The sequence below is a fragment of the Mobula hypostoma genome, chromosome 23, assembly GCF_963921235.1.
Source record: "Mobula hypostoma chromosome 23, sMobHyp1.1, whole genome shotgun sequence".
Taxonomy (NCBI): domain Eukaryota; kingdom Metazoa; phylum Chordata; class Chondrichthyes; order Myliobatiformes; family Myliobatidae; genus Mobula; species Mobula hypostoma.
Window position 1 is genome coordinate 37,395,366 of NC_086119.1, and position 23,268 is coordinate 37,418,633.

The 23,268-nt window shown below is 41.2% G+C and overlaps 1 protein-coding gene across 3 annotated transcripts in view; it reads left to right on the forward strand.

Moving 5' to 3' along the window:
* The window catches only part of LOC134336688 (myeloperoxidase-like), a 70,012-nt gene that overhangs the window by 41,031 nt on the left and 5,713 nt on the right, over positions 1 to 23,268 (forward strand). For all 3 annotated transcript variants that reach the window (XM_063031046.1, XM_063031049.1, XM_063031047.1), the window contains exons 4-13: positions 1,210 to 1,385; positions 1,943 to 2,075; positions 6,359 to 6,488; positions 7,049 to 7,255; positions 7,991 to 8,345; positions 12,264 to 12,424; positions 14,975 to 15,233; positions 15,931 to 16,101; positions 20,954 to 21,191; positions 22,288 to 22,493. In XM_063031046.1, coding sequence (XP_062887116.1) covers positions 1,210 to 1,385; positions 1,943 to 2,075; positions 6,359 to 6,488; positions 7,049 to 7,255; positions 7,991 to 8,345; positions 12,264 to 12,424; positions 14,975 to 15,233; positions 15,931 to 16,101; positions 20,954 to 21,191; positions 22,288 to 22,493 — 2,036 coding nt within the window. The remainder of the gene's footprint in view (positions 1 to 1,209; positions 1,386 to 1,942; positions 2,076 to 6,358; positions 6,489 to 7,048; positions 7,256 to 7,990; positions 8,346 to 12,263; positions 12,425 to 14,974; positions 15,234 to 15,930; positions 16,102 to 20,953; positions 21,192 to 22,287; positions 22,494 to 23,268) is intronic.

The window sequence follows — 23,268 nt, forward strand, 5'->3', positions numbered from 1 at the left end:
GGATTTTGTTTTGTGGATCCAGAACTGGCTTGCCCATAGAAGGCAAAGTGTGGTTATAGATGGGTCATATTCTGCATGGAGGTTGGGAACCAATGGTGTGCCTCAGGGATCTGTTCTGGGACCCCTACTCTTAATGATTTTTATAAATGACCTGGGTGAGGAAGTGGAGGAATGGGTTAGTAAATTTGCTGATGACACAAAGGTTAGGGGTGTTGTGGATAGTCTGGAGAGGCGTTGATAGGATGCAAAACTGGGTTGAGAAGTGGCAGATGGAGTTCAACCCAGATAAGTGTGAGGTGGTTCATTTTGGTAGGCCAAATATGATGGCAGAGTATAGTATTAATGGCAAGACTCCTGGCAGTGTGCAGGATCAGAGGGATCTTGGGGTCTGAGTCCATAGGACACTCAAATCTGCTGCACAGGTTGACTCTGTGGTTAAGAAGGCATACGGTGTATTGGCCTTCATCGATCGTGGGATTGAGTTGAAGAGCTAAGAGGCAATGTTGCAGCTATAGAGGACTCTGGTCAGACCCTACTTGGAGTACTGTGCTTAGTTCTGGTCGCCTCACTACAGGAAGGATGTGGAAACCATAGAAGGGGTGCAGAGGAGATTTAGAAGGATGTTGCCTGGATTGGGGAGCATGCCTTATGAGAATAGGTTGAGTGAACTCGGCCTTTTCTCCTTGGAGCCACGGAGGATGAGAGGTGACCTGATAGAGGTGTATAAGATGATGAGAGGCATTGATCGTTTGGATAGTCAGAGGCTTTCTCCCAGGACTGAAATGGCTAGCACGGGAGGGCATATATTTAAGCTGCTTGGAAGTAGCTACAGAGGAGATGTCAGGGGTAAGTTTTTTATGCAGAGAGTGGTGAGAGTGTGGAATGGGCTGCCGGCAACAGTGGTGGAGACGGAAACGATAGGGTCTTTTAAGAGACTCCTGGAAAGGTACATGGAGCTTACAAAGATAGAAGGCTATGGGTAACCCCAGGTAATTTCTAATCTGAGGACATGTTCGGCACAGCTTTATGGGCCAAAGGGCCTGTATTGTGCTGTAGGTTTTCTATGTTTCTATTAAGGTGTATTGCTCCACAAGTGACCCATTGATCAATGGGGTCCATGTTTGATTACAGAACAGTGTCAGTGTACCTAGAGTTTATATTTATAAACAGAATACCTTCAAACTTTTAAAAAATGTTATCCACCTCCAGACACAAGGACAAGGTGCAGAAACGACAGTTGTCACCAAGTACCCTGTTGCAAATATTCAAGGCCCCTCTAGCCGACACCAGGAAGGCAGTGAGAGCAGCAGAGTATCTGGATGTAACGCTGCAAAAGATTCAAGGCCATGTTCACAGAATCCATAAACGCTCACTCAATGCAACAGGTTAGTCTCGAAGCAGGTGAGAAATACCTAGAGGAAACCCTTTTTGTCCGTGACTGAATCACGCAGTTGCAACATCAGTAAGGCCTTAATTCAATGATTCCTGCAACAGTCAGTCTACTGGTGACAGCCATCATAAACAACTTCAGTCGCACCAGCAGCTGCAGCGAGTAGATGCCATTTCCATCATTTGTCGTCAGTTCTTGCTGTCCTCCAATGTGAGAAATAATGAAGTCACCAAGTCAGCAGCCTGCTTACTAATTGGCATGTGGTGCTTCACATTAGTCATTGAGTGAAACAGAGATTGAATCAGCAAATTTCACTCAAAAGAGGAAGAAATGCCTCACAAACCCCTACTCACAGAACATGATGGCTGGCAACAGCCTACAGGGCTGCACTGTCAAGTGCAGGTGCTATGGCTGTTATTGCCATTGACAAATAATGAGAAAGTCTTTCATCATCTCTATTGATCCTGATGTAACTGAAAGTGAGACTGCTGTTTTTAAGTAGTGTGAGCCTTTCACTAACTAGAACTGATAATCAGTGTATGTATCCTGCAGATCTGTTATCACCAAGTGACCTGGATGCCATTGCAAGAGTCACGGGCTGTCAGGCTATGAGCCAGCCTCCAGTCTGCAGTAATGATTGCTGGTCAAACCGATACAGGACTTTCACTTCTGTATGCAACAACAGGTGAGACGCAGTGGGTTGGTGACAGCTACCATCCCCATTTCAGCGATGACTTCCAAACAATTATCGTCATTCACTAAAAGGTTTATATCTTCGTATTGGACCTACCCATGGGAGAATTCAATCAATTTTGTTTGAGAAATCATATGAAAGTCCCTAAATATTGATAATATCCCATTATATCCCACCATGGCTTTCTACACTATGCACCACTCTAGAAAGCTTTGAGTCATTGGCAAACTTACAAACACATTCTTCCACTTCCTCATCTAAATATGCACTTCTGAATAAATAATAATGTGTACCAGTTTACTACCACTTTAATTGTCCATCCCATTATCACTCTGACCTCTCTGTCTGTGACCTTCAGGCCCAGTGTTGAAGGAACTGTCAACACTTTGGAATGAAACCCTGCATCAGGCTTGAGTTTTTTCCCCACCTCCAATGCTGCCTGACCTGCTGAGATCCCCGAGCAGATTGTTTGTTTGTTGCTCCAGATTCCAACTCCTACGGTCTCTTTTGTCCACATTTCACTCTGCACACCCTCTGTTGTACTCACCTCTGTGATCAAAACACTCGCTTAGGAGTGGCTTGGCGGTACAAAGCCTTCATTCCACCATAAATTCCTTTAGCATGAATATATAAGATGCATTACTCCCCGTACCTTTCAAAAAAAAAGTTACTCCAGAGCCATCAAAGATTAAGTGAATAGTAACAGGAGTCAATAGAAATTGATCAGATCAAAATCTGAACATAACTGGTGGACCCTCTTAATAATATTGGGATCAGTCCCAATGCACATTCAGTTACGTGAGATTAAAAACAGTGTCAACCGGTTCCCTAATTATAGGCTTGCACCACTGACTTTACGTTGGTGTCACATGTTAATCAACATCAGGATCTACCCACTCTATATGATTCTGTTGGGTGGTGACCTTACTAACACCACCTCAGAATGTACCCACATCAGACCTGGACCCAACATATCGATGCAGCTACAAAGAAGCACGACGATGTCTATACTTCATAAGGAGTTTCAGGAGATTTGGTATGTCATCAAAGACACTCACAAGTTTCTACAGATGTACCATGGAGAGCATTCTAACTGGCTGCATCACCATCTGGTAAGGGGGTGGGGGCTACTGCACAGGATCAAAGTAAACTGCAGAGAGTTGTAAACTCAGTCAGCTCCATCATGGGCACCAGCTTCCGTAGTATCCAGGACATCTTCAAGGAGTGATGCCTCAAAAAAGAGCCCAGTCACCCAGTCACCCAGGTTATGCCTCAATCCCTTTGCTACAATCAGGAAGGGGTACAGAAGCCTGAAGGCACACAGTCAACCATTCAGGAACAGCCTCTTCCCCTCTGCCATCCAATTTCTGAAAGGACACTGAACCCAGTACCTCACTATTGTTTCATTTCTATGCCAGTGATATTAAACATGATTCTTATTCTGATCTAGCACTCCATTTCCGAAACAGACACTAAAAAGACAAAAATTCTTTACTTTATTTTCTCATTTGTAAAGAGTATTCAATCTTTTAAAATCCTCTTTAGGAAACGAGAGTCAGAGTCATAGAATCAGGATGACATAAAGAAAGAAATAAGCCCTTTTGGGTCATCTCATTTATACCAACCATTTTGCCTATCTATATTAATCCCACTTGCCTCCAGAGCTCTACTGAAAGAAATCATTGGGTTGAGTTTGCATTTTTTGTGTGTGCTTTAAACATAGCAACTATATCTGTGTCCACCATTTCCTCTGGGAGCGTTTTCCAGATATCAGCCACTCTCTCTAAAAACAACTTATCCCCTTCTGTGTACATACATCTATTGATGCTTCTGGACACATCTTCAGTGATGTTCCTGGAATCATCGGGTGTTTCGGGACTTTCAACATCATACAACCTCCTCCAGGTGACCCAGCCGGGGCTGATCAGACCCCAGCTTGTGTCCAGATGGCTAGCTACTTATGACTCCATGGCTCCCCTCTTTTGAGCCACAGCCATCTTGAGGCCCTCTCTGCCACATCGGTGGTACTGCGGATGGCTCTCCTCTTCCTCTCTCCCTCGATGCCCAAAATGCTGAAGGCTCTAACTAAAGAATGGGCTACGAATCCCCTACAACCAACCCTTAAAACTCCTGCTTTTCACCTTAAATCTATGCACTCTGTTTTTTCATACTTCTGCCATAGGAAAAAGATTTTGATTACCTACACCATGTCTCTCATATTAAGTCACACATTAATCTCCTTATCTCCAGGGAAAACCAGACCAGCTGATCCAACATCTCCCTTGAACTAAAGCAAACTGGTGAGGGAGTTAATCTGTTGAACTAAAGATGACAATACCTAGGTTTATCCCATTGTTTTTCCTGTTGGTTTCACTCTTGCACTGCCCTCTCCTATAGGCCATAGACCACTGAATGTATTCACAATAATAAAAATGCAAACAGCAAGGAAGCTTTCTCCTTATTTGGTAATATTAATTGCTCAGGACTCCACCAAACATTGAGAGACGTGTCCATTGCCGTTATCATATCTTTTTATTATCCATCAGTTTGGGGCATGGGTGAGAGAGAACCCATTATATATCAAGTTCTAAATTTACAATATTCCTGATGCTTCATTCTATGTAAAGTAAGAGTAAATGGGTTGTCTTAGTGGAACCTGTGAAAAGAACCTCATAGAATCGTAGAACACAGTAACTGGATCCACCGTCACTGAGTCCATGCTGACCACCAAACATCCAGTTACACTAATCCTGTTTTGTATTCCCCAAACTCACATCTGTTTCCCTAATTACTACCAGACGCTGTCTCACCAGGTACGATTTACAGAGCAACACACACAAAATGCTGGAGGACCTCAACAGGTCAGGCAGCCATCTATAGAAAAGAGTAAACAGTCAACATATCAAGCAGAGACCCTTCTTCAGGCCTGGAAAGGAAGGGGAGAATGTGGGGCAGGGGAGGAAGAAGTACAAGGTGGTAGGTGATAGGTGCAACTGGGAGAGAGGGAGGGGTTTGAAGTAAAGAGCTGGGAAGTTGATTGGTGAAAGTGATAATGGGCTGGAGACGGTGGAATCTGACAGGAGAGGACAGAAGCCCATGGGAAAAAAGGGAAGGGAAAGGAGAACCAGAGGGAGGTAATAGGCAGGTAAGGAGATAAGTTAAGAGAGGGAACTGGGAATGGGGAATGGTGAAGAAGAGGTGAGGAGGCATAACTTGAAGTTCAGGAAATCAATGTTCATGCTATCAGGTCGCATGCCTTCACATTCTCATTCCAACATGTCAGTCCATGGCCTCTTCTACTGCCATGATGAAGACACACTCAGGTTAGAGGAGCAACACCTTATATTCTGTTTAGGTAGCCTCAACCTGATGGCATGAACATCAATTTCTCCAACTTCTGGTAATAGTCCCCCTTCCTCCACTATTCCCTATTCCCATTTCCCTCTTTCACCCTATCTCCTTTCCAACCCGTCACCTCCCTCTGGTGTTCCTCCCCTTCCCTTTCCTCCATGGTCTTCTGTCCTCTCCTAACAGATTCCCCTTTCTCCAGCCTTTTATCTCTTTCACTAATCAACTTCCCAGCTCTTTTCTTTAACCCCTACCCCTATCGCCTATCACCTACCTCCTTGTACTTCTTCCTTCCTTCCCCCCACATTCTCCTTTTTCTTTCCAGCCCTGAAAAAGGGTCTTGGCTTGAAACGGTAGCTGTTTACTCTTTTCCATAGATGGCTGCCTGACCTGTTGAGGTCCTCCAGCATTTTACGTGTTGCTCTGTAAATTGTCCCTGGTGAGACAGTGTCTGGTAGTCCCCCCACCTTCATATCCTGACTCTTCCTCTTCCTTTCCAGCCCCGATGAAGAGTCTTGGCCCGAAATGTCAACTGTTTACTCTTTTCCATAGATGCTGCCTGGCCTGCTGAGTTCCTCCAGCATTTTGTGTGTATTGCTTTGGATTTCCAGTATCTGCAGATTTTCTCATGCTGGTGACAATTTACAGAAGTTAATTACCCCACTAGACTCATGGTATTTTCACTGTTGGTAGAAATTGCTCCAAATTTTGTAATGTTACATATATCTGTTAATCACTAAGCTAAATGGAGGGAAATTACTACTGGATAATTCAAATCCCATTAGTGAGCCTGACATTCAAAAGTTCCCATCAGTGGTCATAATACAGTGCAGGTACTTGTAAGAGATTTTTTAAGACTGATTTGCATTGTAGGCTATGTGCATTATTAGAAAAGAAAATGAATGATAGGTTTTCCTATTTTTCAGGAATAAGCCTTTTCTGGGAGCCTCCAACACAGCTCTCAACCGATGGCTCCCTGCTCGCTATGAAGATGGAATTTCAGTCCCGTTGGGCTGGACTCCAAACAAATTACATTTCGGATATTCTTTGCCATTGGTAACTATTTGCACATTAGACTGAAATATTCAGATTCGTTATGGAATTTCTGTTAAATAAAATCATAAGACCATAAGATAAAAGGGGCTATTTGGCCCATTGAGTCTGATCCATCAATCAATAACATATGTGTCCATTCCTTTCTGCCACCTCTTGCACAGGAAATGCTGCACCAGCCATAATACAATCAGTCAGGATACTTTCAACAGTGCATCTGTAGGAGATTGTTAAGAGTATTTAATGATATTCCAAATCTCCTTAAATTTTGAAGGAAGTAGACGCATTTGTGTATCTACCATATGTGCTGCACCCAGGATAGATCAACTGAAATGTTAATGGCCAAGAATTTGATGCTGAATATATTATATGATTTCAAATCTATTATTCAATGAAACGGAGAAGATTGAAAAAATTCTATTGCACACTGGGATTTTCATAGTAATGATGTCTTTCTCCTTCGTTACTACTTACATGTTGCTTGTAAACATTAGAGGACTGGAAGGCAATACTTAATAACTTGTTTGCATTAATGTTATGAATGATTTATACGTCTACCCTAGGTCCGAGATGTGTCCAATCAGATTTTGAAAGTAGCTGATAAGGACATAGTCTCAGATGAAGAGACCAGTCATATGTTTATGCAGTGGGGGCAGTGGATTGATCATGACATGAGTTTAAGCCCTCTGTCTGGCAGTCTCCAAACCTTTAATGATGGCATCAACTGTGAACAAAGTTGTGTCCAGAAAAATCCTTGTTTTCCAATGAAGGTGAGACTCCACAGTTTTCATTCCAAAGTTATGTCTGATATTTTGTTTTGTGCCAGGATTAAACAAATAACTCCTGGATTAACAGTCTATCAATCTGGCTCACACATGGCTTCTAGCCCAATCCAAGGAAGTGAAAATCTACAAGAATCAGAGATGACCGCTGGATATATTAATGCTTGTTATAAGCTATTTAGCACCTTTCTCAAGCGTGGGCATGGGGCACACTAAACTGCTTCAAAGGGGTTTCTACATCCTCCCCATAACCACGTGGGTTTCTTCCAGGCACTCCAGTTTCCTCCCAAAGTTCAAAGATGTACCGATTTGTAGGTTAATTGGTCATTCTAATTTGTCCCGTGATTAGGCTTGGAATAAAATTGGGGGATTGCTGGGTGGAGTGCCTCAATATTTCAATAAATAAAATAATAAATAAGTAAACTGTTTAACATTTGCAAATATCACAAGCAGTACAACACTCACATGTAAAAAGCATGCATATCCCAGTCTTCTCGTTGAGGGTCCTCTTCCTCTTCTCAAAAAACTATTGTTGTGTGGCTGAATTTCTACAACAACGCCACTAATCCATCATGCATTGCAATCCATTCCTAAATCAATCTAAGTTAAGGCAACTAATTTCATAAACAGCTAATGAGCATGAAACATCATTACCTTCCTTTAGATTTTGTGGAACTATTTGAGGTGAATTGGTTCTAAAATAGTTATGAATCTTCATGACAGATACCTCGAGGCGACCCCAGGATCAAAGGCTCTGAAACATGCATGCCCTTCTTCCGATCGGCTCCTGCTTGTGGCACTGGTGAGCTGGGTGCAATGTTTGGAGAGGTGAACACTCGTCAGCAGATTAACTCCCTCACCAGTTACCTTGATGTCAATGAAGTCTATGGCAGCACAGATTGTCTGGCCAACAAGCTCAGAAACCTGACCAGTGAAGAAGGTCTGTTGGCTGTGAACCACGAATTCTCTGACAATGGACGGGAATATCTACCATTTAACACCATTTCAAGTAATCTTTGTGGCATCATGGGAGAAGCATGTGACACCAGTCAAAATTCTACTCCATGTTTTATTGGTGGTGAGTATCAGTTCAGTAGAACACTGCTTCACCATTTATCTTCATGAAGGCTCCCCCTTCACTTATAGCTTGTCTTTGTAACAAAAGTTTAAATACAAAGGAGAAATTTTCCAGTGATTGCCAGACAGGCTTAAAATGACTATCAAACTGATGGGCTTTGTGCACATTCATTCTGGAATTACAACACAATGGAGAAAGCTGAGAAAGAATTGGAATTGGTTGATTATTGTCGCATGTACTGAGATACTGTGAAAAAAATTGTTTTGCATATGTCAAGGCAGATCACAATGAACTTAAGTAATCAAGGTAGTACCAAGGGAAAAGCAATAACAGAATGAAAAATATCATGTCATAGTTACAGAGAAAGTGCAATGCAAGTGGACAAATAAGGGCAAGAAATGTGACAACTGTAAATGAAGAGATCATGTGTCCATCTTTATTACATAAGATTCACTGAAGCCTTATAACAGCAAAGGAGAAGTTATTCTTGAGCCTTGAGGTGCATGTTTGCAAGTTTTGTATCTTTTGGATGAGGAGTGGATGGAGTGTTAAGAGATGGGCTTTTGATTATGTTGGCTACTTTTGTCAGACAGCAGAAAATATAGACACAGTCAATGTAGGGGAAAACAATTTCCATGATAGACTGGGCTATGCTCAGAACTCTCTGTGATTTTTTGCATTCCTGGGCAGACGGTTGCCATAGCAACGTATAATGAACTCAGTCAAAGGAGGTCAGAAGGAAATATAAAGTCCCAAACCTTAATTGTCCACCATTTCTATTGATCTCTCAATGTGATGATTCATAAAGTGGGAGCAATGTTCTAGAAGATAATTCACACCTTGGGATCCTTGCAGCTATGACAGGCAGTGGTGGAGCAAATAAAATTGGGAATGATCAAAAGGTACAAATGAAGGATGCGGTTAGCTCAGAGAGTTAGTTTGTGAAGAAAGTAATGAAGATAGTAATGGAATGAGTTAGAAAGAGATGAAAGCTAACTTTAAAATTGAACTATTGCTAACTGTAAGCCAATAGAAGTAATCATATTTCCTCCCTCCACATTCGATTCAGCTTTTAGACAATGGGGTTTGAACGGTCTTATGCGCATCAAGGATTTGTATACTGATAACATATTTGATAGTTTTGATAACCTGCGCGGTAAGTATGGCCTTCCGCATAATCATTTTTTTAAATACCTGCAGATTCGCCACTTTGTCAAGGAAAAATTTCCCTCTTTTCCTGTTCTACCACCTGCTATGTTATGGGAAAAATTCACTCTTAGCTTTAACAATAAGGGGCTGATTTCTGAACTATACTCTCAGCTGATGTCTTTGGGAGTTCAAGATCTAAACAAAACTAAGAGTAGGTGGGAGGACGACCTCGGTATGGACCTTGCGGAAGAATATTGGGCAAAAGTATTGAATAGGGTTCATTTCTCATCATCATGTGCTAGACTGGGGCTCATACAATTCAAAGTTTTACACAGGGTACATTTAAGTAAAGCCAGACTGGCAGACATATACCCTGGGACAGACGCTGGCTGTGACATGTGTTCCTTCTCTCCGGCTGGTTTAATACATGCATTTTGGTCATGCCCTCGGCTTGATGACTATTGGGCACTGGTTTTTAAAATTATCAGTGAGGTTTTGGGGGTGACACTGAGACCTTGCCCGCTTATAGCTGTATTTGGTGTGGCAGATGATGATTTGGGTTTAAATGCAAGCCAGTCGGATATCATTGCATTTACATCGCTATTGGCCCGTAGGAGAACTTTGCTGGTTTGGAAATCTGCCGCTCCCCCAACTGCTGCTGCTTGGTTAGAAGATGTAATGTCTTTTCTGAAATTAGAAAAGATTAAATTCACTTTGAGGGGGTCTGTGAAAAAGTTCTATTCGAAATGGGGACCTTTCTTATCATATTTTGGGAGTCTTAAGGAATTACCTACTAGTTGAGGGCATTTGATTGTACTTAGGAAGTTGCCTCCCATTTAACACACTTATAATTTACCTCACAGGGTGGTTGATGAATTGTAAATATTAGTGTATTTTGGATCAGCTGACATGTTGCAGATGTGTATGAGCTGTTGTATTGAAGTAGTGTGGGGGTACGGTTGTGAAATGTCCGTACTTGTATTTGTGAATTGTTGTGTTGTAGATATATTAGCTGCCATGATATGTTTGGGGAGGGCGGGTGGGGGGGAGGTCTGTTTTGGGGGTACGATACTAAAGCAAAATGGAGGAAAATGTAATCCATTATATATTCTGTATTGTGTCATTCCTTCAATAAAAATAAAAATTTAAAAAAAAAGAAAGAAGTAATCATAGGTTTGGGCGATATAAGTTAAGACGTGGGTACCAGAGGTTTAAATAACAAGTTCTCAGAAAGTGGAATAAGATAGATACACATTGGGTGCCAATATAAAGATGGTAGTTTTAGCAGCAGGTAAGTGAAGGCAAAGACAAGCCAGACAACTAAAAATGTAGATATGGGCTGTCTTAATGACACTCAAAATAGGTTTGATTAGCTAGAGCACAAAGGTCTATGACATGCTTTATATTGAGTCTTGGGCTTAATTGCAGCCTGCTATCCAAATGAGTTAATAATAAGCAATGTTAGTGGCAGTCCCTGAGTAGATCATGGCCAGTTTAGGGCATGTATTGGGCAGCACAACAGTGTAGCAGTTAGCTCAATCTCTTTACAGTGTCATCAACCACTCGCTGGAGTTCAATCCACACTGCTGCCTGTAAGGAGTTTGTATGTTCTCCCCATGACCACATGTATTTCCCCTGGGTACAGAGGTTTCCTCCCACATTCCAAAGATGTATAGGTTACAGTTAATAAGTTGTGGGCATGCTATATTGGTGCCAGAAGTGTGGCGACTCTTGGAAGCTGCCCCCAAAATGCAAACAATACAATTCCCTGTATATTTCAATACTTCGAGGTGCATGTGACAAATAAAGCTAATACTTTAATTTGATTCCCCAGTGTGTCACTCTGTTCTCTGAAATTTCAAAAATCACCAGACAGTACTACCTTCAATGATTTAATGACAGTGATATGGAGGAATGAGAGCAGGAACCCCTTGAAGGAAAATCAATAGTATGTGATCAACATCATTGGGAATAATACTTGTATTTCACTTAGCTACTAAATGGCCTGAGCATATATAGCATATTTGAGTTTGTAAAAAATTGAATGAATATCTGTCAGGTCAATGACAACTTAACTCTTTCTGATCTTGTTGCATATAGCATTTGTAGAGTAAACACTGAGAATATCAGTCCGGATTCAAGCTTTTTTAATGTACTTTGTAAGCCCAAGGAATATAGTGTATTCAGACACTGGGGAACTAATGAACAAAAGAGTGACCATTAAAATATCTAACTGCTTTATGAAAGTATGTGTCTGAAAAAAGAACAGGCTGTGTTAATGGTATGGGAACAAAAGATCAAAGAGTTTGTATGTGTCTGTGCTTGTGAGGCTTTTGCATATAGTAGACTGTTTTTTGAATTGTCTTTGGACTTCAACTGGGATCAGGATCAAGGTCAGTCCTTGGGGACCAAGCAGTGGCTTTACAAGTCAGAAATCAGAGATTCCCCCAACAGCAGCAATCAAGTGCTGACTGAGAATCGTGAGACCAGAAATCTTTGTGACTTGCTACGTAGCATTTTGTGTGGTTTATTTGTGCTGTCTATTTTATGATAATAAATTTGGCTTAAGTTACTTTATTCTGCTTGTACACCCATTGCCACATCTCCTGGACAATTGAACAGTTGGGTCTGATTAACCCAGCCCATTTAGCATATTACACCCTGGAATCCTTGGTTAGGTACTTGTTTACTGACTGTTTCAATCAGTGTTGTCATTTGTCATTAACCAAATCAAGGTAACACTTGTCTACCTCACCATGTCCACCACAGGTGATGTACGTGTAAATGAACAGCTGGGACTGTTGTCCTTCCACACAATATTTCTACGGGAGCACAATCGCATTGCAAGAGAGCTGAAGAAATTGAACCCACACTGGAGTGGCAACACAACTTATCATGAAGCAAGAAAAATCTTGGGAGCTTTTCAACAGGTAAAGAAAAAAATCACTGGTAACGAAAGATTATTTTACTGACTGACGAACATTTAAAACTCAGCATAGCAGGTGAATTTAAATTAATTTTATTACATATATCATTGCTTTTAATTTACTGAAAACTACTTTGCCTTTATATTTAAAAGACACAGTATTTAAGAAAGGGCCCTGTCACTATTCCCAGGCTTGCAGATATGGTGATCCCTGATCCACACTAAATATCTATACTATAAGAAATAGGTGCAGGAGTATGCTACCTGTCTTCTTGATCCTGCTTTGCCATTCTTTAAGATCATAAATGATCTTTTACCCCGTACTATTCCTCGCCTATCCAGAAATCAATCTATCCTGGCTTTCAGTAAGCTTGACAATTAATCCTTCACAGCTGTCCAGTGTACACAGTTCTAAAGATTCTTTAATCTCTGTGTAAATAAATTTCTCATCATCTCAGTCCTAAATAACTAGACCCTTATTTTTGAATCTGTGTTTTAGATTATTCAAGTAAGTGAAATATTGCCCTGACATCCAGTCTGGCAAATATTTTGGAAGGTTTATCACTCTCCTTTCTCTGTGTTCCTAACTCCACTGAATGCCAGTACAGACTTCATATTTTCACATAGTCTAAGGACAGTCAATCCTGTTCCCGCAACTCCAAAAGGAACATGTTTTATTGGTGACTGTGGCTGTTTTCATTGAAGATTGCGCATGCCTTGTTTTTTATCTTACCATTTTGCTTTCTTGGCCCATTAAAGAGTGCATAAGACTCCATATAGAAACATAGAAACATAGAAAATAGGTGCAGGAGTAGGCCATTCGGCCCTTCGAGCCTGCACCGCCATTTATTATGATCATGGCTAATCATCCAACTCAGAACCCAGCCTTCCCTCCATACCCCCTGACCCCTGTAGCCACAAGGGCTATATCTAACTCCCTCTTAAACATAGCCAATGAACTGGCCTCAACAGTTTGCTGTGGCAGAGAATTCCACAGATTCACCACTCTCTGTGTGAAGAAGTTTTTCCTAATCTCGGTCCTAAAAGGCTTCCCCTCTATCCTCAAACTGTGACCCCTCGTTCTGGACCTCCCCAACATCGGGAACAATCTTCCCGCATCTAGCCTGTCCAATCCCTTTAGGATCTTATATGTTTCAATCAGATCCCCCCTCAATCTTCTAAATTCCAACGAGTACAAGCCCAGTTCATCCAGTCTTTCTTCATATGAAAGACCTGCCATCCCAGGAATCAATCTGGTGAACCTTCTTTGTACTCCCTCTATGGCAAAGATGTCTTTCCTCAGATTAGGAGACCAAAACTGCACACAGTACTCCAGGTGTGGTCTCACCAAGGCCTTGTACAACTGCAGTAGTACCTCCCTGCTCCTGTACTCGAATCCTCTCGCTATAAATGCCAGCATACCGTTCGCCTTTTTCACCACCTGCTGTACCTGCATGCCCACTTTCAATGACTGGTGTATAATGACACCCAGGTCTCGTTGCACCTCCCCTTTTCCTAATCGGCCACCATTCAGATAATAATCTGTTTTCCTATTTTTGCCACCAAAGTGGATAACTTCACATTTATCCACATTAAATTGCATCTGCCATGAGTTTGCCCACTCACCCAACCTATCCAAGTCACCCTGCATCCTCTTAGCATCCTCCTCACTGCTAACACTGCCACCCAGCTTTGTGTCATCCGCAAACTTGGAGATGCTGCATTTAATTCCCTCATCCAAGTCATTAATATATATTGTAAACAACTGGGGTCCCAGCACTGAGCCTTGCGGTACCCCACTAGTCACCGCCTGCCATTCTGAAAAGGTCCCGTTTATTCCCACTCTTTGCTTCCTGTCTGCTAACCAATTCTCCACCCACACCAATACCTTACCCCCAATACCGTGTGCTTATGGTCACCTTGTCACAGGAAGAAAATTCACACATGGCAATAGTGCCTCACAATGACTTGAGAAAAAGGTATTTAGTCTCTAGTTTATGTTTATAGGCAGAGACTTAAATAATAGTAATTGGCATTTTGCTGAGGTAGTCAAAACATTAACGGAAGGGAAAGTATAGGAACAGAAATTCTGAGAAACAGTTTCAAAAAAAGACTCAAGCCATTATGAGACAAAACTACTGAGTACAATTCAAAATGGAGAGTAGAGAGACCACGTTCAGCCTCGGGTATTCAGTAGCTTGTCACAGCCATACAGCAGGATGTCCCACTTCTGGGGTCAGTCACCAGTCCTGTTCTAGAGTCAGTCTATGGGGTTCTCCAAATTTAGGATCAGGTTGCGGCTGAATGATCTAATCTAGTTGAACATGAGGGTGGTCCAGAGGAAATCCATTTTCCCAGAGTTTTATTGTGTGTGACTTGTGTTACCGCATGTATTCTTTCTAAGGCCTTTGCTACTCCAAGGCCACAGAATGCCATAGTCACTCCCTGACAGGGCAGTGATGAAAACTTGAAACTCTTATTCTGGGCCAGACTCATAGTGAGGGTAGAAAGGTGACCAGGTCTTTTTCAAATGAAACTATACTTTTCATTCCAGATAATAAATCACCGAGACTATGTTCCCCTGGTAATTGGACCAGAAGCAACAGAAAAATATCTCCCAGACTATGAAGCCTATGATGAGTCTGTCAATCCCAGTATCGCCAACGTTTTCTCAACAGCATGTTTCCGTTTTGGACACCTCAGCATTCAGCCAACCTTGTCCCGCCTAGGTGAAAACTACCAGGAGCACCCACAGTTCCCGAGCCTGCCTCTCCACCAGACTTTCTTCACTCCCTGGAGAATAATAAGGGAAGGTAGGAAACATGCTCTAACATTACTGAACTCAGCCTGAACCATTGCTCAGATCTTGAGAGTCGGGTTGGTCACATGTTAGTTGTAATTGGATTCTGGTTACGATTAACTAAAGTACAAAGTAGAACTGAAAGTTGAAGGGAGAGGGGAGATTGAAGGTGGTGCAGCAATAAGGCCAAAGGGCAACCTGACTCAGGCCTACTCCAGAAATGTGTGGTGCTGGAACCAGCAGAGGAATGCTCACCGCCTTTGCAAACTTCAGCCTTGGAACCTCCTGAGTGCTGTTCTCACAGGAAGGTCTGAGATAAACTTTAAACTCTTGGTTTCTTTAAACTTCCTTTCAGGTATAGCACCGAAAATTTCAGATACCTTTCCAAACCAATGGACTGAGGTTAAATGGGAAGAAAGGATGTTTCAGGCTGAAACCCTGCATCAGTACTCTGCATGAAATGAGTCCAGATGCAGGGCTTTGACCCAAAAGATTGACAATTCCTTCCTCCCATTGATGCTGCTTGATCCGCTGAGTTTCCAGCAGATTGCTTACTACTCTGGATTCCAGCTTTTGCTGTCTCTTCTGACTCGACTGGGATACGTAATGCATGCATACAGGGCAGGAGCCTAGAATACCAAGCACTTACATTCCCAGACAGCTGTTTCATAGGACAGCTTTCTCCACAACTTAGATTGTGTTTTGTGCAGGTGGAGCTGATCCCATTGTTCGAGGATTACTGGGTCGTCCTGCAAAACTACAGAAACCAAACAAGATGTTGACAGACGAGCTGCGAGAGAAGCTGTTTAAGCTGACTGCTCATTTAGCATTGGATTTGGGTGCTCTGAACTTGCAACGTTCTCGCGATCATGGGCTCCAAGGTAAGAGGACGACAAGCAAAGTGTTGCACATAGCTCAGAAAAATACATTGTTATTTTATCCAAAACTGATCTACAGTCACATTTATCAAAAAGTCGATGGGAAAATATTGGGTTTACTGTCAAAGAGCAGCTAGAAAGTTGCTGTGAATATTATCATACGGCAGGCGTAACAGCAGCTGAGATGTACATTTTAATCAAATGTATTTGCAGAATTGCAGTTAGAATCGTACCTTTGAGTATCTCATTCTGTTGTCTTTGGTTGCATTGTTGAATCATCGATTTCAAATATAGAATCAGAATCTGGCTTAATGTCACCGGCATTGTCCTGAAAAGAGGGATAAAAGTAGTGAGGTAGTGTACATGGGTTCATTACCCATTCAGAAATCTGATGGCAGAGGGAAGAAAGCTATACCAAAAATGCTGTATACGTATTCACACTCCTGTACCTCCTCCTTGATGGTAGCAATGAGAAGTGGGCATGTAATGCATTCACAGTGAGTGTACAGCAAGAAGTTGGCATCAGCAAATACTGAACTCAGATTATTAATTATGGATTAAGAACGAGTCCTTGGGGCCTATGAAACAAGTAGAAACTACTGGGGAACTCTTATTAAGAAGTAATTTAAGATGAGGAATTAATTAACTCCAAATAAATGCCCTTATGATAGCAGATTTAAAAAAATATTCAATGAGACCTGGGATTTTTTTGAGGAAAACTCACAGGTATGCAGTGTGTATCTGGCAATTTCTTCAACTCCACGGGCTGTGCAGTTGATTCCAATTCTCTGTGTTTCTTCATGAAAAGATCGTGGGCAACAGAGTTTGAAAAGAAGTTGTAAAGCAGCTGCACAGTTTCAAAAAAACTCTACCACAGGGCACTGTCTTGGGCCCACTACTTGTTTTAACTATATAAATGACCTTCCAAATTGTGTTACATCTGAAGTCAGACTGTTTGCAGATGACCTGATTCTGTACAGACCCATAAGTTCTCCAAATTACTGCAATACCCTTCAATTTATCAGGAAATATTTACTTGACATATTTAATGGAGATCACTTTGTTGTGAAATATTCACTAAAATATTAATTTGGAGTAAATAAAAAGTGAGGTTATGCTAATGAGCATATAACAGCATATATTCAAGTAAGATAATTTTATTCATATTTTTGAATGAGCGTGCTTTATCAGGTTTACGTTTAGAGAAGTATGTTTCAATGAGACTGTATGGATGAGACCCATGTGCCATAAAACAAATATTAGACAACATTTAACTTAGATACCTGGATATTGCAGTCAGTACCATCATGGCATCTATCAATGACTTTATAGAAAGAAGGACTGAGTGTAGTTATTGACATAGATTATTTTCTCCCCATGATTTCAGCGATTAGCTGAAAACAAGCCATGTTGCTCCAGAACAGAGATGCCATCAAGAAGCTATGCGGCAAATCACATAGAATAATTCTCATAACAGCAAGAGCAACAATTCCAACCAATGATTTCTTAAATGTCCTGCCGAGAAATATTTACATACAGTGCCTATAAAAGGTATTCACCCACTCCCCTTGGAAGTTTTCATGTTTTATTGTTTTTCAACATTGAATCACAGTGGATTTAATTTGTTTTTTTTACACTGATCAACAGAAAAAAAGACTCTTTTGGGTCAAAGTGAAAACAGATCTCTACAAAGTGATCTAAATTAATTACAAAGGTAAGACACAAAATAATTGAATCATAAGAATTCGTCCCCCTTTAATACGACACATCAAATCATCACTGGTTCAGCCAATTAGAGTTAGAAATCACATAATTAGTTAAATGGAGATCTGTATTTGGATACCTATGTGCAGTCAAGGTATTTCAATCGATTGTGGTTAAAATACACCTGTATATGAAAGGTCCCACTGCTGGTGAGTCAGTTCACGCTGGAGGAACTCAGCAGGTCAGGCAACATCCGTGGAAAAGATTGGTCGACATTTCGGGCCGGATCGGCCCGAAACGTCGACCAATCTTTTCCATGGATGCTACCCGACCTGCTGAGTTCCTCCAGCATGTTATGAGTGTTGCTTTGACCCCAGCATCTGCAGATTATTTTGTGTTTGGTAAGTCAGTATCCTGGCAAAAACTACACCATGAAGACAAAAGTACACTCCAAGCAGCCCCACAAAAAGGTTATTGAAAAGCACAAGTCAGGAGATGAATACAAGAAGATTTCCAAGTCATTGAATATTCCTTAGAGTGCAGTTAAGTCAATCATCAAGAAAAGGAAATAATATGGCACAACTGTAAATCTGCCTGGAGCAGGCTGTCCTTAAAAACAGACTGACCATGCAATAAGGAAACTAGTGAGGGAGGCCACCAAGAGACCTGTGACAACTCTAAAGGAGTTACAAGCTTCAGTGGCCGAGATGTTGTCTGGGTGCTTCACCAGTTGCAGCTTTATGGGAGAGTGCAAAGAGAAAGCCACTGTTAAAAAAACTCACATGAAATCTCAGCTAGAATTGCCAGAAGGCATGTGGGAGACTCTGAAGTCAGCTGGAAGAAGGTTCAATAATTTGATGAAACCAAAATTGAGCTTTTTGGCCATCAGACTAAACGTTATGTTTGGCGTTAGCCAAACACCACACATCATCAGAAACACACCATCCCTACCATGAAGCATGGTGATGGCTGCATCGTGCGGTCAGGATGCTTCACTGAAGCAGGCTCTGGACGGCTTGTGAAGGTAGAGGGTAAAATGAATGCAGCAAAATATAGAGAAATCCTAGAGGTAAACCTGATGCCCTCTGCAAGAGAACTGTGATTTGGGAAAAGATTTGTTTTCCAGCAAGACAATGACCCCCAAGTATAAAGCCAAAGCTACACAGGAATGGCTTAAAAACAACAAAGCTGATGTCCTGGAGTGGAGAAATCAAGGTCCAGACCTCAAACTAATTGAGAATTTGTGGCTGGACTTGTAAAGGGCTGTTCACTCACGATCTCCATGCAATCTGACAGAGCTTGAGCAGTTTGGTAAAGAATATTGAAGAAGAATGTAAAACAGTGTCCAGATGTGCAGAGCTGATAGAGACCTATGCACACAGACTCAAGGCTGTAATTACTGCCAAAGGTGCATCTACTAAATACTGACTTGAAGGGGGTGAATACTTATGCAACCAATTATTTTGTGTTTTATATTTGTAATTAATTTAGATCACTTTGTAAAGATTTGTTTTCACTTTGGCACAAAAGCATCTTTTTCTGTTGATCAGTACCAGAACAGCCAAGTTAAATCCACTGTGATTTAATGTTTTAAAGCGATAAAACATGAAAACTTCCAAGGTGGGTGAATACCTTTTATAAGCACTGTATGTCAGAGGTAAAATGTGAAATATAAGCAAGCTTTAGGAAGGAAAGTAAAATTTAAAATGTCATTACTTTTCAAATAGTGTTGCAGTCACCCAGGACATGCCTTCTACTCAATGCTACAATTAGAAAGGAGGTACAAAAGCCTGAATGTGCACACTCAATGATTCAGGAACAGCTTCTTCCCTTCTGCAAACCAATTTCTGAATCGACTACCTCACTATTTTCTAGTTTTGCACCACTTATTTAATTTAACTATATATATATACTGTATACCAGTGATATTAAAACTGATTCTGATTTTTAATAATTATCAGATGTAATCAGGGTCTACATTTATAAAATTAGTGGTTAAGGCCAAAAAGGTTGTGAAAGGTAATCAAAAGCTTAGTTTTCAATAAGCATTTCATCCAGAAATATTGCAAATATCAGAATATTTTGCTGGTAATTAAACTTCCAAACAGTTCTTGTCCAATTCACTGATTTGGGAAGGAGATAGCAGTGTTCCCTGTGCAGAAGAAGTAAACCTCTGAAAGCAGATTCTGTACTTAATTGTACTTTGGAAAGCTCTGAAGTTATTCTCAGATTTGCTCTGTGGTAATCGTGATTGATATACTATCATTTTTGTCTCAAATGTTTGCCAGACTGCCATCAATAAGCCACAAATCAGAAATAATACCACACTTTCCGATTGACCAGATGGATGCAGCTCCATTGGCTTTCAGGATCCTTGATACCATCCAGAGTAAAACAGCCCACTTGATGACACCTCATCTGCAACCATAAATACTCATTCCCTTCACTGCCAGTGATGCATGTTAACCTGTTTGTTCTTCCCAAACCTACAACTTCTGTCACTGAGAAGGACAAATAGGTGCATGGGAAGATGCTCAACTGTAGGTTACGTTCCAAATTCCACACCAACTTGACTTGGAAGTACATATCTATTCCCTCAACATCACTGGAGCTATATCCTAGCCCACCCTTTCCATCACTATTGTACAAAATACTTCACCTGAACACTTGCAGTGGGTCAGGAAGGTGGCTCATCATTAGCTCCTGAAGGCACCTTGGAACCTCACCCATATCCAAAAGAACAATTAATTCAAATAAATGTTTCACAATATGCCAAGTGAGGGGATGGTCTTGATTAAAATAATGTAAAATTTGAAGACTGAAGCTTACTCTTAGACTTTATGAATTGGTGTGCAGTTGGGGTGGCTTCTGCTGTGAAAAGATCATAACTAGCCTCAAGCAGAAGCATAAAGCATTAATTCAAACTCAGCTATGTTTTACACAAAATAGGAAAAAAATAAAAATGTCTCATTTCTGTTGACAATTCCAGAAAGTTTCACTTGATAAGTTTACAAAGACCCTGCCTGAGTCCAGCAGCAGATCACCCGGCAATGTTTCTAACCTCGGGATATTTTGTGTTAATGTTGTTCTTGTTTAAGTGTAACTGCCACAAATGAGCTGACATGCTTTTTATTGTCTCTGGATCTTTCAGGTTACTCTGCATGGCGCAAATTCTGTGGACTTTCACAACCAAAGAATGCTTTTCAACTTGCTCAAGTTCTTGGAAGTACAGACCTAGCAAATAAGCTCCTCAGTCTATACGGAACTACAGAAAATATTGACGTGTGGTTAGGGGCAATCTCTGAACCCTTCGTTAGAGGTGGAAGGGTTGGCCCCTTGTTAGCCTGCTTAATAGGACAGCAATTCAAGAACCTGAGAGATGGGGACAGGTAATAACAATATTAAAACAATCAAGCAACTCAGGACTTTAACTGTCCACTTTACAAGCCAGGCACAGGCAATCCAACAACCAATAGAGCTTTTCAATAATCCAGTCTTCCAGGTTAGGATGCGATAATTTAGGCAAAGAAGAATTGTATGTTTGAGAAGAGATGTCAAGATTGAGTTTCTTTCATAGTTGTACAGGAAACTAGGAATGCTTATTGGCATATTCCTCTCCAGAAACAAGTCCCTCTGCATGTATTGATTAGCCAAAACCCTTCTTCAATCACTCACTCTCTCAAGAAACTCAAAGATAGTGATCTTAAATTGTACTATAGCTCTTTCCTATACATTTGCACTCGCATGTCACATATTCCCTGAGAGTAAATTAGCAAATACTTTCATTCAGCTGGGAGCCTCACAACCAATTACATATTAGGGCTTCTATCTGTCTTGATTAGGGCTCTAATGCATAGAGGAATCCAATACAGTTTCCAGCATGATGTAAAATCTTCTATCTGACTAAATTAGTGACATGTATGTATTCTGATAATAAATTTCACTTTGAACTTCGTCAGAAGTGTTAATAATGTTCGATAAAATAGGTTAGAATGCTGTCCAGGTCTGTGGAGCGAATACAGTCTTACACTGATCTTCAGACTGGAAAGCTGCAGAAAGGCCAGGAATCTTATCTCATTATTTATCAACCTTATGCAGGTCCCATGCGATGGATTCAAAGATAAGAGACTCAAATGTTCTGTCTTCAAGGGCAATTGAAGCAGAAATCTTAATCGCATTTAAAAAGTTGCAGGATGAGCACAAAATGTTGCAGCTTGTAACATCCTGGGTCAAAAGCAGAGAAGAGGCATCAGCTTAAGTCTTCCATTTTTTGGATTGTGTAAATGTATTGGGCTGAAGGCCTTCTTCTGGGTATAAGTTAACAGAAACTGTATGATTCCTCTCCCTCTGATCTTTTTCCTTTGTACAGTTGTTAGACCTAGGTTCAATAAGTCTGGATATACTGGTGTTTTTGTAGCCAACTAGTTCAGTCTTGATCTATGTACTTCAGAATCTCAACACTGACATTTTCCCTCTGTTCTTCAGATTTTGGTGGCAAAATCGTGAAGTGTTTACTATTGCCCAGCGCCAGGCTCTTACTCAAATCTCCATGTCCAGGATTATCTGTGATAATACTGGGATACAGTTGCTACCTCGGGATGCATTTAAATTCTACCGCTTTCCAGAAGGATTTGTAAACTGCAAAGATATACCACAGGTCGACCTGAGTGCCTGGAGAGAGGACGCACAAGGTACAGTTTCTGAGGGCTGAACACAGCCTTCACAAGATTAGCAATACTGTTCCTGTACATCTGTGCATAAAAACAGCCCAGTCCATTGCAGTGAAAGAATACAAAGCTGGGTGCTGTGATCGAACACGGAATGCTGAATTACTGTGAGTCAAGGTCATTTAGTTTCTGCTGTAATTGTTCTCTTTCATCTTAGCACTTGAGAACAGTAAAACAAAAGGGATTGGAGTTATGGAAAGCCTTTAGAAGCAGCAAATTTAGGCTTTTTATTATAACATCACTGATGCATCTTCTCACACTGTCGTTCATTCTGTTCCCTCAGTCCTTTTCAGCCCAGAAGATCATCTAATTGGCTCCTTATGTGCCATTTATGCCATCTGCATCTGTATCACTTTTCTGACGATTTACTTCATAACTCTGTTCACCTCTTTTGCGCTTTTTTGTGTCAGCCAACCTGCTCACACCACGGAAAGTTTCCTGAGATGGCAAACTTCCTTGCTAGTTCAGCTTTCAAGGACTGCCAAGGACACTTGGTGCAACAGTAGTATTTGGTGCCATGGCACTGATTGTGGTAGGTTCCTAAGTTAGGAGATTTCTGGGAATAAGTCAGATAAAGTGCACTGCAAACTCTCAACCAATATTTATTATTAGGATATGAATGGCAGATAGTGTATGTGTGTGGCCTCCATCGGTCGTGGTCGACCATGGGTACTGCGCCTCTGGTAGTCACTGGGAGTGGCCTCTCCAGGGCGCAAGCCAGGGCAGAGTTGGTATGGAG